The sequence below is a fragment of the Takifugu rubripes genome, chromosome 1, assembly GCF_901000725.2.
Source record: "Takifugu rubripes chromosome 1, fTakRub1.2, whole genome shotgun sequence".
NCBI lineage: Eukaryota > Metazoa > Chordata > Actinopteri > Tetraodontiformes > Tetraodontidae > Takifugu > Takifugu rubripes.
In genome coordinates, this window is record NC_042285.1 from 14,160,908 (window position 1) to 14,176,303 (window position 15,396).

General features: G+C 44.1%; 2 protein-coding genes across 3 annotated transcripts; one reads left to right on the plus strand and one right to left on the minus strand.

Moving 5' to 3' along the window:
* The first annotated feature begins 94 nt into the window (after positions 1-94).
* On the plus strand, positions 95-6,884 carry tnfsf11 (TNF superfamily member 11). The gene is made up of 4 exons (XM_003976029.3): positions 95-907; positions 3,371-3,406; positions 5,182-5,305; positions 5,607-6,884. Exons 1-4 carry the CDS (start codon positions 707-709, stop codon positions 6,044-6,046), a joined length of 801 nt encoding a protein of 266 aa, XP_003976078.1. The 5' UTR covers positions 95-706; the 3' UTR covers positions 6,047-6,884.
* Positions 6,885-8,726: 1,842 nt separating this feature from the next.
* On the minus strand, positions 8,727-15,351 carry idh1 (isocitrate dehydrogenase (NADP(+)) 1). 2 transcript variants are annotated; one of them, XM_003976028.3, is made up of 9 exons: positions 15,222-15,351; positions 14,432-14,554; positions 12,061-12,352; positions 10,777-10,879; positions 10,537-10,714; positions 9,949-10,100; positions 9,736-9,876; positions 9,489-9,651; positions 9,148-9,241 (listed from the first exon to the last, which is right to left on the minus strand). In XM_003976028.3, exons 2-9 carry the CDS (start codon positions 14,551-14,553, stop codon positions 9,148-9,150), a joined length of 1,245 nt encoding a protein of 414 aa, XP_003976077.2. In that variant the 5' UTR covers position 14,554; positions 15,222-15,351. The 2 variants fall into 2 exon arrangements, with proteins under 2 accessions (XP_029702428.1, XP_003976077.2); XM_029846568.1 differs by lacking the exon at positions 15,222-15,351 and having other exon boundaries at positions 8,727-9,241; positions 14,432-14,553.
* Positions 15,352-15,396: the final 45 nt, after the last annotated feature.

Here is a 15,396-nt window from a genome sequence, read left to right on the forward strand (position 1 = left end):
TTTACATTTAAGATTTCGTGTGCACATTCCCCCCCCCCCCGATTACTGTTTAGTTCAAACAAATGTTTTAGTGTTTTTTTTTATATTTATTTATTTTAAGGTGAATCAGCAATGTCAAAATTTGGGCGTGGTCCGCTAACAAGTTGAAAACTATGAATGTTTAGACGTGGACTGACGCATATCTGAAGTCCGCCTACGAACTTGGCTCTCACTTTCAGGGGAGTTCTGGAACATCTCGATCGACAGATGGCGCTATAATCGACCAAAACTCTTTTTAAAGTTTCGTTGTTTTTTCTCCATCATATGAAAATGCAACATTTGGGTGAGCCCCATATTTCATCTCATATATAGTAGAAAATGCAGGTTTTTGGTACTTTTTAAAAAGGTTCCCTTTATTTGACTTTCTAAACGTTTGAACCCGGTTTTAACGTCGCGTGGGTCCGCGTGCGAAGGTGTGCGCGCGCTTGGGGAGTGGGGGTTGATCACGTGGCCTGTCCTCACCTGTCGCTGCTCTCTTTGCAGCCCTCCTTCGCTCCTTTCACGTGTCTTTTCAGAGCCTCGCTGTGATTCGCTGGGAGGGAGCGCCGCGAGCTGGCTTCGCCCGCCCACCAGCTGTTTTAGGGGTTCCCGTAAAGACTCCGCTTCCTCCAGATACGTCGAGTTCTGGATCCCGCACCTTTGGCTGAGCCACACGGAGCCGCGCGTCATGGCAACTTCCCACGGCGAGTACAGAGGCTACCTGCGCAACACCATCGACATGGAGGCCGGGCACAACCGCTTCCAGTCCGTGCAAACGTCCGACTCCACTTATCGGTCGATATTGTTCGGCACTCTGGTTGTTATGGGATTGCTCCAGGTGGCTTCCAGCATTGCGATCTTGCTACACCTGACAGGTTATCTGCAGGAGGTAAGACTCAGAGTTGTTTTCCACAGCCATCTCTTTCTCGACATCGCAGGGCCCGTATGCGTAAAGTTGTGTTTATAAAAATTTCCTCTGTCTTTTTTTTTTTTTTTTTTTACCTAAACACGGACTTAAGTCGGATTTTGCATTTTAAAGTCATACCTACGCATGTTTGGAATGCCATAAGGACAAAATAGATCATCCAGATGTGGTTAAAGTTAGGGTTAGGGCTCGGATTAGGAGTGGGTGGCGGGGCCGGGGGTTTGGTGTTGTGCGCCAAGTTTCTAGTGCACATTCTTTGTTGGCGCAGAAGCTTCGTCAGCAAACAGGCAGTTAAAACAGGTCTTGTTCAGTAAGAAAAATTTAAAAAAAAGACAACAACAACACAAAACTGCAAAAGGTATAGACAGAATCTGAAAAAGCGTGTAAACACACGAAAGCATCGAGACGTTTTGTTTGTAAAATGCAGATGTTTTACATCAAGTCATACTAACACTCGCCTGTGTTTACATGACGTGGTTATATTTGTCATTTATATGTGTCAAAAAAATCTAAACGCTTCAGTGTAAACAGAGCTGTTCTGAGGTTCCGAGCCGAGTATTACTGAAGAGTTGGAGAAGAGGAGGAAAAAAAAAACCTGTTGGTACAGTTGCAGCGGCAGCGGTTTTGTAACCAGAGTTTGAATTTGAACCGGTTAAAAAACATGAAATCAAATTCAATAAGTAGTGCTCCTGTCCAAACACACCACAGCAGGCTGGCTCTGAAAACACCCCGAAATGTTCTGTCACACACTCAGCCTGACTTTGCTCAGCCGTGGAACATGTGGGAGCGACCTTTAACTGTTTGCACAAAGTGCCATGAAATCGCTGCTGCTTTTGTGGGGCAGAATTTGGGGGAAGGGGGGGGGGGGGGCAGTGGGGGTTCAAGACCAGGCTGTCGTCTCTGCCGTCCGTCAGGACTACACGTGCAGAGGCATCAGTAGGGAGAGATGAAAAGGATCATTCACAGCTGGAAAACCATGGTATCATTCCAGCTGTGAATGGTTTTTTTAGGCCCAGGTCAGTTCTTGCCTCACCCGGTTCATGGTAGCGAGTGGAAGAGCACACTGGTGCACATCCATGCAGGCGGCTCTGTTTTCTTTTCCAGTTCCGATCTCTGTGGAGTTTCCATGTTCTTCTCATGCCCGTGTGGTTTTTTTTTTCTTTTCTTTTTGTCCTGCTGGTTCTCAGACTGTAGGTTGGCCGGAGACTAAAGGGCTTCAGAATGCGGGCGAATGTGTGTCGCTCCGTTTAATTCATCACAATAATAACACACACACACATGCTCAGTAAATTAATCTTGTCTAACATCAACCTTGTCACACGTGTTTTCATGAAGTCAAGTGCCAAAAGAGTTTACAGCTGTGAGGTCTCATTTTTTTCCCTGTTTATAACAAATTGGTCTAAGTAAGATTAGCATGGATTTTTTAAAACTATGTGTACAGCTGCGTCTCACTTTAAGACTTAAGTTCATATTGAGCTGTTTGTGAATTTGTACATAATAATAACAAAAGTTATGCAACACATTTAGCTTGGTTTTAACCATTAAACAGCAAAAAACCTTTTCTTTTTATATTTTGTAAGCCAGTTTAGCATGAAAAATGAAACTGGTATAACATTATGACCAGTAACAGACACTGGTTAAGGCTTAATCTGGGCTATTTTAGGGAACAAATCCAGATTTTGCCTTCAAACTTGATGCGTTTGAAGCACAATAAACAGGCAAACGTCAAGGTTTGAGTGATGGTACAGCTCTTGTTCTTCCCTGTCTGTAGTGGTCAGTGTCTATCAAAAGTAGCCCAGGGGAGCTCCAGCGGTGAACTGGTGACGGGCTGATGGGCAGCCAAGGGTCACGGGCGGCCAACAGATGAGCTTAAATGAATAAAGACTTAAATGCTGGTTCTGTTTGGGGCTGTATAGCTGCAGCCCAGTCAGGCTGACCCCTGCCCACCTGCAGGCCTGGACCAGGGAGCAGTCAGATACATCACAGGTTGTCCAGGCGCCTGTGCCACACCTACCTGGGACCCAGATGGCACCAAGGTGCATGACAGGAAGAAGGGAAGCACAGGCAGTGAGAGGCTTGGGGCAGTGTTCTGCTGGGGCTCTGTTACTCCGTAACACCTCCCCAGGCAGTCTGACAGACCATGAGCACCTTTTATGGAAAAACTGTTCCCCGATGGAACGTCGATGGCCCTTTTGGACTCTGTTAATTTTATACATGAATTCATGGTCAATACAAGTCTTCTTGTGGGGGGAAAAAAAGATGAGTTGCCACTTACCTGAGTCTGTGATGTGTGTCAGGTGAATGCAGAGTGAAAAACTATCCCCACAAAAACCTTTCAGATATGGATAATAAGAGTAAGAATATGTGTGATAACAGAAAAGATTGTATTCTGAACTCTAACCTCATGTCCGTGCTCTCTCTCTCCAGATAGATCTGTCCATGGCCCCGCATCAACCCATAGAGGTGAGTGTGAGCGGCACCTTCTGAATGATGCACGGTTCAATTTCAGCATTTGGTTGGACTCTTCCAAGCCCAGCTTCATCTCGCCATCCAAATAAATCCCGTTTTTATAGTTCATTAAGCTAAAGTGCTGTTTCCTGCAGGAGGTGGTAAAAGAAATGACTAAAAGCAGAGTTTTCCAACCTTTTTTTTAAGCCCTCTTGCATAATAAAGGTGACAACCCAAGACAAAAACAACTATGTGACAGGAGTTATCAGTCTTGGATTTGGGGCGAGTGGAGTCTGAGATGAAGGTCGACCTCTGTGTGTGTTGTGCTTCAGTCCTCTGTTGGTGGACGGGATGAAACCTAAAATGGAAGAGACGCTTCGCTCACGCTGCCAGCCCAAGTGGTCTGAATCAGGTTTTATAGCCTCCGAGAAGTTTCACAACAACAGGCACGGAGGGCGGCGGTCAGCGGGGGGACAAGGAGGATTTAGACCTCATAAATATTTGAGGAGAAACAACGACACAGGTTAAACACACAATCGTCTGCCTCCACTGCATAATGAGTTATAAATCAAACTGCAAACACACTCGTTCTCCAAGGGGCTCTTGGAATCACTTCTGTAAACACTGCGCTGCGACAGAGGACGTGTGCTTCTACTTTGGGTCCTTAAGCGGCTCAGACTGAAGTCTGTCTTGGATCCACATCAGATTCCGGTCACTTGGCTGCAGTGAGATCACGCCGTTAGAGGCCGTGCGCTCTCGGCACAGCAGTAAACCACTCAAGGTTTTCAAGAGGAAACTGTGAATACTGTAAGCAGGAAAACAGCTTAAAAAAACAGAATGTGTAAGAAAAACAAAGCGCAACTGGCATCCCACGGAATTGTGTGGTAAAGAAACCACACAGCATTGCAGAGGAGATCATGCTAGCGACAGCTCTGGCTACGGTGCCAGCTATCATAAACGGAAAATTGACTCCTCTTTTACGCTATCTGGAAGGTCCCATCGAAAAACCGCCTATTGCTCGTATTCACTGCGTCACATTGAGGTTCATTGAGGACAAAAAGCCCCCCCAAAAAACATTAGACTGACGTTTGTGACCTACTTTGGGGACCACACGGTGCTTTTTAACAGCCTCCCTTCACCGTCTGATGCCTGGGTGCAGGTTTGAGAGGCCCGATCTGGCATCTGCGCTGTCGTCAGATGCAGTTGGGGAAAAACCAAAACAACACAATCTTCATCTGACACTTGTTTAGGGTCGCCTTCACGTCCTGGATTCACAGCACAGCGGTTTCTAGACATGCCAGTAATGTTGACCCTTTTATTTCTGGTGTGTCGATCGACCCCTGTTCTTCCAGATCTGGACAACAGCGCTGTTGTTGTTGTTGAGGGCTGATGAGTTATAGAGCCTCTCAGTCATCCAGGTGGAAGAACTCTTCCCTTTGGCTTAAAATAGGCCAACAAGCCTCCCTTGTGGGTCCTTGGAGACTGTTCATTCTCATCCAAGAGGCTTCATCAGCTCTAACCGAGCCATTATCTCGCGTTTCGCTGATTCTTTCATTTTCCTCTGCCTGCAGCAAAGGTTTTCATCAGTTCCTTGTAAAGCTGTCAAAGTTGGTCGCCTTGTGTATCTTCTTTATTCTGTGTCTGCACACGTGTCCCCAGCACACAGTGTGTGTGGGCTTTTTAAACAGCGGCTGTTTTCGTGTCGGTGAATGTCTAGTTCAAGGAATCTGCACTAAGCTGCACTCTGTACGTTACACGACTCCTTAACGCTTCTTTCTTGTCTTCTACAGGAGGTTCAGATAGAGCCTGTGCTTAACGCACTGAAGGACAACCGTAAAAGACGATGCAAGACTTCCAGAGAAAGTCTGCCGTCGGCTCATCTGCCCATCACAACACATCAAATGTACTCAAAGAGTGAGTCCAGCTTTACTTATCACCAGTAATCCTCACCTCAGCTTTTTTAATGCACAGTCTGAATATTTGTAAATGTAATAATTCCAAATTAGGAGAAAGGTTCACTGTTTGGAAGAAATTCTAAAGGATTAAGCACAAATACTCAGTGGTGAAGATATTTCTTTTCCTGAGTCATTTTTAAACTAATGGGCAGCTGTGGCCCAGGTGCTGGATTGCTCAGTCATTGGTGCTTATCAGCTGAACACCCTGAGCCCTGAATCGCTCCTGAAGCTCTTTGCTGTGTCTTGTTTGAACCATGCAGAGGGCGAACCCAATGCTGTTACCATCATTTGGGACCAGGTGCACGGATATCGCCACCACATGGGTTACCAGAAGGGCAAGCTGTTGGTGATGGAGTCTGGTTTCTACTACGTTTACGCCAAGACTTGCTTCCGATACTACAAATACCTTCCAGAGGACAGCATTCAGGTTGCCGTCCCGACTGTGGACGTTAGTAACACACAGCTGATCCAGTACATCTTCCATGAGAGCATCAAACAGAACAGCAAGGCTGTGGTACTGATGAAGACGGGCAGCACCATGCGCTGGAACAACGCCAGTTATAACATGTACTGCGCCCAGCAGGGCCGAGGGGTCCACCTGGAAAAGGGCGATGCCTTGTTTGTCAATGTATCCAATGCTTGGATGTTAGACCCAGAGGGCGAAGGCACATATTTTGGGGCCATAAAGTTGGGTAACTGAAGCGAAACGCGAGGGGCTGACATGCTACTGAGCTAACATTATTTTCATGCCAAAGAACAACTGCTATTGATTGTATTGATACGTCAGCATTTTTTTTTGTACACACAGGCCTCCATTCCATCCATAATAGCACTGGAGTGTGTATAAGGTATTGAGGTTTGTGTTAGGGGACGTTACAGCAGTGAGGCCGATTCAAGCCGGACAAAGGAGTTCTGTGATGTGGAAATACATCACAAGATGATGCTACTAAAGCGAACAAGGTGCATCCTGTAAGTCATACAGAGGAACGACAAGGCTCCTGATGGTGTACGTGTGTGATTCTAAAGAAGCAGTGATGTCGGTTTTATTTCGATGGAGCGACGCAGATAGCTGGACTGTCTGGCCGTACATGACACGATTAGACACCCGTCTTCTTTAACTTCAGGAACCAAGCTGAGTTTGGTTCCTTATTAATTTAAAAATTCCTTCTTTTTTTTCATTTGGCTCATCACTGAGGTAAATGAGGAATATGCACTAAATATTTATTAGCTTCAGATGTACAGAGGCGGGTCATTGTAAGTGACCATTCAGCTGTAAAATAAAATCACATTTTATGTCTATATGACAGACTTTATACAGCACTTATAGTAGACATGCTTTTTGTTATTAAAACTGACTCCATCTTAAAATTCATATTTATCTATATTTTGACAATTGTATGTGCACTTGCTTTGCAAAAGCGATACGAACATATTGTTCTCCAAGAGTGTAGTATCCTCATAACATCACAATGTAAAGTTGTCTTTTCTACCTGTTTTATTTATGTATGTTTTAATAAAATGTACTTTTGTAACAGCGATTCACGTGTATTTCTAAGCAGCTCAGCCAAGAAAGTTGACTTTTAGAAGATTAGCTGACAGTCAGGGTGAGCACAATTGAAGGTTTCATCATTTAACACCACTGTTGTGACACGATCAAGTCAGCCTGTGTCTTTGTAATGCTGTAACCAAAGACTGTATAGAAACACAGCTGCCTCACAACGGGTGTGAGACGCAGTTTAGACAAGAAATGAGTTAAACCCTGTGACCCCTGCAACCAAAGAAGCTTTGGTTTTCTGACAAAATCATGAAAATCCAGTTGCTCTGGATAAATGCACTGAGCTACTATGAGCTGGATGATTGGGAGGATCACCACCAAAATGCAGGAACAACCTGGCTTGTGAATATACTTTAAAAAAAACCATACTCTATATGTGAACCAACACCTGGAACAGATCCACCAGAAAGCTCAATATTCTGGTATTGAAGGATGCGCAGAAAAGATCGGTTTTGTCCAACTAAAGGACAATAACCTGCTGTTGCACAACATGGAATCTGCTGTCAGACTGAGCCAAAGGCAAAAAGACTTGTTTTTTTGAGTTTGGATTTGAATCAATAAAAACTGAAACGTGCAACTGAATGTTGAGGTTTTGATGTTGAAATACAGCATCATAATTGCAGCTTCAGGCAGAAATTTCTTTTAAAGGCACTATTTATTTTCAGGTTTTATTTCCACATATTATTTTCGTAGTTTAAAGCCAACAGGCAACACAAATCCTTTCTTCAGTTTGTGCTTTCTGATGATGCACAGTCCCTGGATCCTAATGAGCTTATTGACGTACGTTGTCGCCACATAGTGGTCAGGATGTGAACTACACCCAGTTGTGGCCCGGCTGCATTTAAATGCACAAGAATGTTTTAAAAAAAATATATATATTTCAAATCCAGAAATGGCGGCAGCTTGCAGAGGGTATCTAATTATTCTCATCATATTAATGTAAATGCATTCTTAAACTTTTTTTTCTTTCACAGGCAGCATTCTTATTACCTAAATGCAAAAAGATTTTGAATGTGACCCATCATTTGTTAATAGTGTTGGTTGGGTGAATTACTTCTTAACCAGCGGTGTAATTAGTGCATTCTTGAAAACCTACAGTACAAAAGCAATCTGACCTGTAATAAACTGCTGACCCATGAATAACAGCCAACCTCTGCTGGGATAAGTTTATATGAGGTGGTGTATTCGTGTGGCTCAAGGCTTGTTCTCACCTCCTTTACCGGGGTTATGCCTCTGCAGACAGACCCTCACTCTAGCTCCGAGGACTGTGGGTGGGGCTCAGGATCCCTGGCCCCGTTGTCTTCTCCCTAATGCTGCCGACACGTGCAGCCACCCTGCCTAACTCATGGGTTCTGTTAGCACCAAAGCCAGCGCCTCCACCTCCACCTGGTATGATGTGCTGAAACTTCAACATCTTTCGCTTTCCCCACAAAACTGCGGCTTTAATTGTTTGCAGGCTTCTTTTGTTGCCTTTTCCAGCTTTGACATTTTTGAACAGAATAACCCCCCCCCCCCCCCCCCCCACAGTGAACACTGAGGTAGCGTTGACTCAGTTATGAGGAATGTATTCATGATTCATGATTTTGAACACCTTTTCTGCAGCATCACAACAAACAGTGACCATCTCTTAGTAGCTGCCTATATAAATGTGTTGCGACTGCAGATAAGAGTTCTCATCTAGTTTGACTCTTCTACGCTCTCTTCACAACGGCTGAAAGGACCAGCCATCGGACTGTGTCCTGTTGCAGACTCACCACAGCCTCTTCACCCATGAATCAACCACAGTTCATCATTTCATGAGTGAAAAACATAAAAGGAATCAGCGCAGTCTCAAAAACATTTATTAGGAACTTTTAAAACATTCAAACACCACATCTGACTGTTGTTTGAATACTTTTATTAAATCTTTTTTATTAAATGTGTAAGAATACAGTATATGTACAGTAGTAAGGTAAGAGCAGCTGGAATGTAGTGTTAAAGTAGACCAAGTGCAACATAATTTTTGGGTTGGTAAATTGGGTCACTAAGGTGTAAAGTGATTCTCCTGCAGTTTATCTTGTGGATTTCTGCTGTTACAGTTGTGGTTGTCCATTAAGAATGTGAAATCACTAACCGGACTAGATAAGAAATGGCTTTAATCCATAATTCCAGAAGCCGCTGAGCACATTGCGCCCCGCGCTCTGGTGTTACTTCGGTTGTTTCGCCGATGTCTGACTTTAAATGTGTTTTTTAGTGAAACTATGACATCATAACTTGGGCTGAACCGTCAGCTTCATCTTGAGGTTTTCCGCCAACTTATCCAGGAACTCAAAAGTGTTTAGGTAGTCAGCGCGGCTCACGCTGCAAAAAGAGAACAAGAGAGTGTTCAGCATACCTGTCCTTTAATCCCTCTCCTACTGCTTTCTCTGTGTGTGTGTGTGTGTGTGTGTGTGTGTGTGTGTGTCTCCCCTGGTAAATACAAGTGAGCTACATAGATACAGCATGGCGAGATTAGACCAAGATGACTACAGTTCCATCCCTTACTACCAATTATTAGATCACAACAGAATCATCTGTAATCTGGCAATGAAGCGTTCAAATAACTTACTGAGCCAGGCCTTTGATGCAGATAGCCAAATCCTTAGTCATGAACCCAGCCTCGATGGTCTCGATGCACACTGCTTCAAGCGCCTCGCAGAAGGTTTTCAGCTCTGCGTTGTTGTCCAGCTTTGCTCGGTGCAGCAGGCCGCGCGTCCAGGCAAAGATGGAGGCTGTGAAACATCAAGATTCAAAATCAGGTCAGACATATTGTGTAAAGATACAGATGTTTGGTAGGGATATGCATGATCTTAGACCTATGGGATTGGTGGAAGTCTCCTTCCCCTCTTGGTGTTGTCTGTAGTGACGGGTCACGGTGCCGTGGGCGGCCTCAGACTCCACTGTGCGTCCATCAGGACACACCAGCACACTCGTCATCATACCCAGGGAGCCGTAGCCTGGGGCGCAAAAGAACATCTGTAAACTGTGGACGCACAGCTTACAGTGCACCCACCTGTGTGTGCACCAACCTTGTGCCACAGAGTCAGACTGCACGTCCCCGTCATAGTTTTTGCAGGCCCAAATGAAGCCGCCATCAGATTTCATAGCCTGGGCCACCATGTCGTCAATCAGGCGATGCTCATACCAGATGCCTCGGTCCTTAAACTTACTGATGTATTCTCTGAGGACAAAAGAGCCAAAAACACGTCCTCACTTCACTTTTCACTCACGTCACACAGTGTATTCAGTCGGGCGAGATCGCCTGGGGGGGCTTTACAGGAACCCAGAGCCTGCAGGAAAAACCCGCTTTTAACAACCTTGAATATGGCCGGGCTCATTAGGGTGATCGTCCCGCTGCTGGCCACCTGGCTAAAGGAGGAAGAGACGAGATACGGCGGGGGGGGGAAGGACAGGAAAAAAAGGCAAAGGAAAAAAACACACACACAAAACACACGAGAGACGTGCAATCACACACTGGGATGATGATTTGATCTCCACGAAGGGTGAGACCTGATTGGGAGTTGCACCATCATGCTGATCCTTAGAACATGATCAGGTGCTTCTCTGACGGGTGAGTGAGAACAGAAGAAACGGATAATACGGGGGCAAGTCCTTACTTCTCATAGATTTCCTGGAAGATGTCTTTGAAGCGACCGTCATACTTCTTCAGAATGGTGTTCTTAGTGCTGAGGTACAGGGGCCAGCCTTTGCTCAGAGCCATCTGGAAGGAGCTATGAGCAAAGTCCTGGATAGACTTATCTGTGTTGTACATCCCCATGGCAACCCCACCGGTACCTACAAACACAGACACATGCCTGTAAACGTGTATGTGTGTGTGAGTGTGTGTGCATGTTTACCTTTAAACTCATGAATGGTATATTTAACTGGCGTTCCGGATGCAGGAGTGTAGATCATCTCCACTTTCCCATCCCCAGGAACCACAAAGTCTGTGGCTTTATACTGTGGAAGCAGAATCAGAAATGTAGGTTTGATGGTGGACAAGAACAGGAGTGTTTGAGCTGAATAAATAGGAATCATTCAAAGCTGCATCACTGTTAAGAATCCTGTGTTAGGAGGCTGCAGAGGCAGCACCCGAGGAGCTGAGGCTCTGCACGAGTGCAGCTTCCACAGTTGTTTAGAAGTCACCCAGAAAGAAATCAGTAAAGTTTTATTCAATAACAAGGTCAAGCTAGTAAACTTTTGAATAATATTCTGTTAATGTTTGTAGAATATGCTGCACAGTTACCAAAGAATGCCTGCCACATAAATGATTGTCTCTGAGAAGAATTCATATCTGCATTCTAGTATTTCAGGTTATTCAGGACAGGTTATTCGGAGAAATTCCATTTCCAGGGCCTCCAAAGTATTTGGACAGCCATCCAGCAAGAGGCGGAGGGATGTTTGAATTATGATCCCATTTCCCAAAACAAATTAAGTGGGTCATACACCCAAAATGGATGCTGAACCCCCGAGTTAAAATTAAATGGCGGCCGTCACGAAGCACATCAGCTCCGTCAGAGACATCCAGCTGCCCAGTCAGGAAGCCTCATTGCTGGGGTGTAACAGAACCCACATTACGCAATGTAATCCATGCACAAAGCTTGAGGGGAGTCCTTGGACATTGACCTCATTCATAAATCAGGTTGTTTGGAACGTTAGCCTCTCGTAGCTTTCTCTTTACTCGGTTAAAAGTGGCACGCTGACCTCTGAACTCATGTCAGGAAAGATAAACATCGGTTATCCCTTGGAAACGAAGCACTCCGTCTCTCCGATCTAGTTTCTTCTGCTGCTCTGCATAACAACAAAGGCGAGCGTGCACTCATTAACGCCTCTCCCTCAGAGAACAGTGTGTCCCGCTCTGGCCAGCATCACCATGTGGAGCTAGTGTGCCTGACCGTAGAGGCAGCCTGGCCACTGCCTTATCTTCAGGTCTACTTATGGCTCTCCATTTAGGAAGCTGGGAAAACTTTAATGGGGCACCAGAGAACAAAAAGAAATGAGGGATTCTAACCAAATTTGCAACCTGACTGAATTGTGCACTGCAAAACTATCACATCACCTGTGGATGTCCTTTCAATCCTGAAACAGAGGTGTTGGATTAGATTCATATTTAGGCCGGTGGCCAGCATCAAACCCTTTACCTGATCTCCGTGGGCATGCCTGCCGATGATGATTGGCTTGGTCCAGCCAGGAACCAAGCGGGGAATGTTCTTGCAGATGATGGCTTCCCGAAACACCGTGCCTCCCAGGATGTTACGGATGGTGCCGTTGGGTGAACGCCACATCTGCTTCAGCTTGAACTCCTCCACGCGCTTTTCATCTGGAGTGATGGTGGCGCACTTAATGCCCACACTATATCGCTGCACTGCTTCCGCTGCGTCAACGGTCACCCGGTCGTCAGTGGCGTCACGGTTTTCAATTCCAAGGTCAAAACTTTCCCCGACAATGGTGAGAAGAAAGCCCAAACATTTCATTGATTACATGGAGGAAATAGAAAATAACTCTGTGTTTGTTTGACAATGAGCAGTATCTTAGTTTCAGTGTAGCCCAAACTCAGTTTTCTCTATATATCTATACTGTATATTTAAATGATGGCTGAAAATTTCATTTTTCTATTAAGCTCCGCTTATTCACAATGAAGATCATGAGCACTCGTCCTGAAGGAGGGGAGAAGCCTCTGAAGCAAGAATACGCCCTGACTGATCAGTTTCACCACGGAACACACTCACGCCCAGGGGCATTTAGCTTCTGCACTCAGCCTGATGTGAGTTTGTTCTGTACTGTGAGTGGAAACTGGAGTAGCAACAGAAGCCCTACAGAAGTACACAGAAACTCCAAAGAGAAAGGACTAAACCCGAACCATAACCCCAAATCATGTGAACCTCTGATCAAAGCTCCTGTTAATGTGATAAAGTTATGTCAAGAAATGCTATTTTCAATATTTTAAGCAATATCATGGGATTATTCTTGTTTTATGTCACTATAGAGGGAAAAGGGGGAAGCAGCAACTAGCAAAAGAAGGGGAATGGCAGGATATTTGAACTCCTGGGTGGCTGCCAACAAGGAGTCTCTAATCTCGTCCGAACAATCAGCAGACACGGGATCCTCTAACAGTTGCCTAGCACCCTGAAAAGGAAACAGCTGATAAAGCAGAAGACAATACGAACAATAACAAGTGTTCTCAGGTCCACATGTCCATCAGAAATTGCAGGGTTGTTTGGTGTGAATGTTAAGCTCAACTACCAAGTTAATTACCGTTTCAGGTGCTCTGTAATGTGCTTGAATCGTATGATGTCGCAGGAGTACTAGTAGTTCTGGCGTGGTTTTGTGATCTGGCTCAGTGGAGCAACGCTTCAGAAATGCATCGGGGGGGGGGGGGGGGGGATGCGCCGCAGATGCTTTCAATGGAAATCGGAGGTTTAAGTGCCTAATCTAAATATCACTAGAAGTCTGTAGATAGATCTCAAGATAACAGTGTGTGCATGACGGCCCTGGAATCTCACAGAACTGGAAGTCTGTTGTATGGAAGAATGGATCCCTCAAACAAGAACAGAAAGACTTTTGTTTGGCTAAAAAAAAGGGTTTACAAGCCGTGATACTGGCCAAAGACGTGCCACTGGTACTAACTACGCAAGGTAGCCAAACTCCGCAGAAGGCTCTTTTCTTTTTTGCTACTTTGAAAATTAGATATAAAAGATATATATATATATATATTTTTTAAAAGTGATTTGGTTTAAAATAGAACAGGAAATGTGTCATCTTTAAGCCTTTTGGAGATTATTTCACCTTTACCCTGCTTAAATATTTACGATGACAGATATTCTGAGCGGGGGAGTTTGGAGTTTTACGGTTCAAAATTACATTCATAAGCGTGACCACATTTAGTGTGGTGGTGATCACTGACGTGGTCTTCAGTTGGTTTTTCCTGATCAATGACATAACCAACAAAGATGAACCCAAAAGTAATTATTACACCTTTAAACCTGTAAAGTTGGTCGTGCAATAGATCATTGACCTTTAGGTAAATAGAAAAAAAGGCATCAACCTGATAAAAGAAGACTAAAGTTCAGAAATTTGACAACCTGTCAGAACTCAATAGTGAAGTTTTAGCTTGGTTTAGCGTGGAGGACAGTAACACAGTGACTTATTTCAGTCACCATAACTATGAAGGAAATGGCACCAAGTAGAAGCTTTCTGAAAGTCATCAACAAAATTGATATAAAAAACAAACGGAATGAATTAATTATGGTTATTATGATTCTGACTAACATATGTACTGACTTTCCCAGTCCTACATAAACCTCCATTTTAAATAGATGCAATGGCATTTTATAAGACCTGTGTGATGCGCCAGAAAAGTAATTCTGCGAGTTGTATCATGTCTTTGCGTCTGAAGTCTAAATGACTTGTAAACTACCAAATCTGGCAGATATTCTAAGGAGCAGGGAAGCGACATAAAAAGAGAAAACTGAGTTTGAGAGGTTTATGATGAACAGGTGAAGGTGTGTTCACCTGTGCAGGTCCAGTTCCAGGTATGGGAAGATAAGCTTCTCTTTAATGAGTTCCCAGATAACTCGAGTCATTTCATCTCCCTGCATCTCCACAGCTGAGCCGGCCTTTATCTTCTGAGACATCCTATAGTTTAATGGTTGACAAATCATTTAAAAAAAAAAAAAAAAAAAAAGACAGTTAAAACCATACCTTTATCCTCATAAATATTATACATTTAAACTTTATTCATGTTATACTGTTTTCAGTCAGACCTTGCTAATGTTGGTGGTGTGTGCAGCGCATTACTTCATTATTACATATGTTACAAACATAAACGCCCGTCACAAAGAGCCCGTATGTCCGCGATTTCCACACAAGGCTTTCTTTGTTAACACCGTTATTTCATAATCAAGTCGTTGTAACTCCCGAGTCATTAAATTAACTACGATTAAAGGACCCAGAGCACCATAAAGCGTAAAAGTTATGCATAAGCCCCATCATAAGCACCCAGGCGGAGACATGAGCACTTAAACCGGATTCACCTCTGTCCCACATCCCCGCCCAGACCCGGAGAGGACTGAGATCAACTATATATGACAATAAAATCTGACATGTGTCGGGAAACGATCCTTTGCAGAAATAATTTTCAAGTAATACTGGAATTAAACCAGAAAAAAAACCATATATATATATATATATATATATATATATATTTAAACACAAAGATAATGTTAATATCGAATGAAGGAAAACATGACACTACTTTACTAGATTGCGTTTGTGCAGTGAAGACGATTTGCGAAATACCGACCTTAGTTTAGGTGAGCAATCAGAGAAGGGAAAATTAAAAATACGTTTTGCTCCTTCTGACAAGCACTGAAATGAATTACTCTGGTTACTCTGGTTTCTGCTCGTCTTCTTCGCCTGTTTCTGCTGCACCTTCTGTTCCTGCCACGATTGAGACCTGCGCCCAATTAGAAAATAAA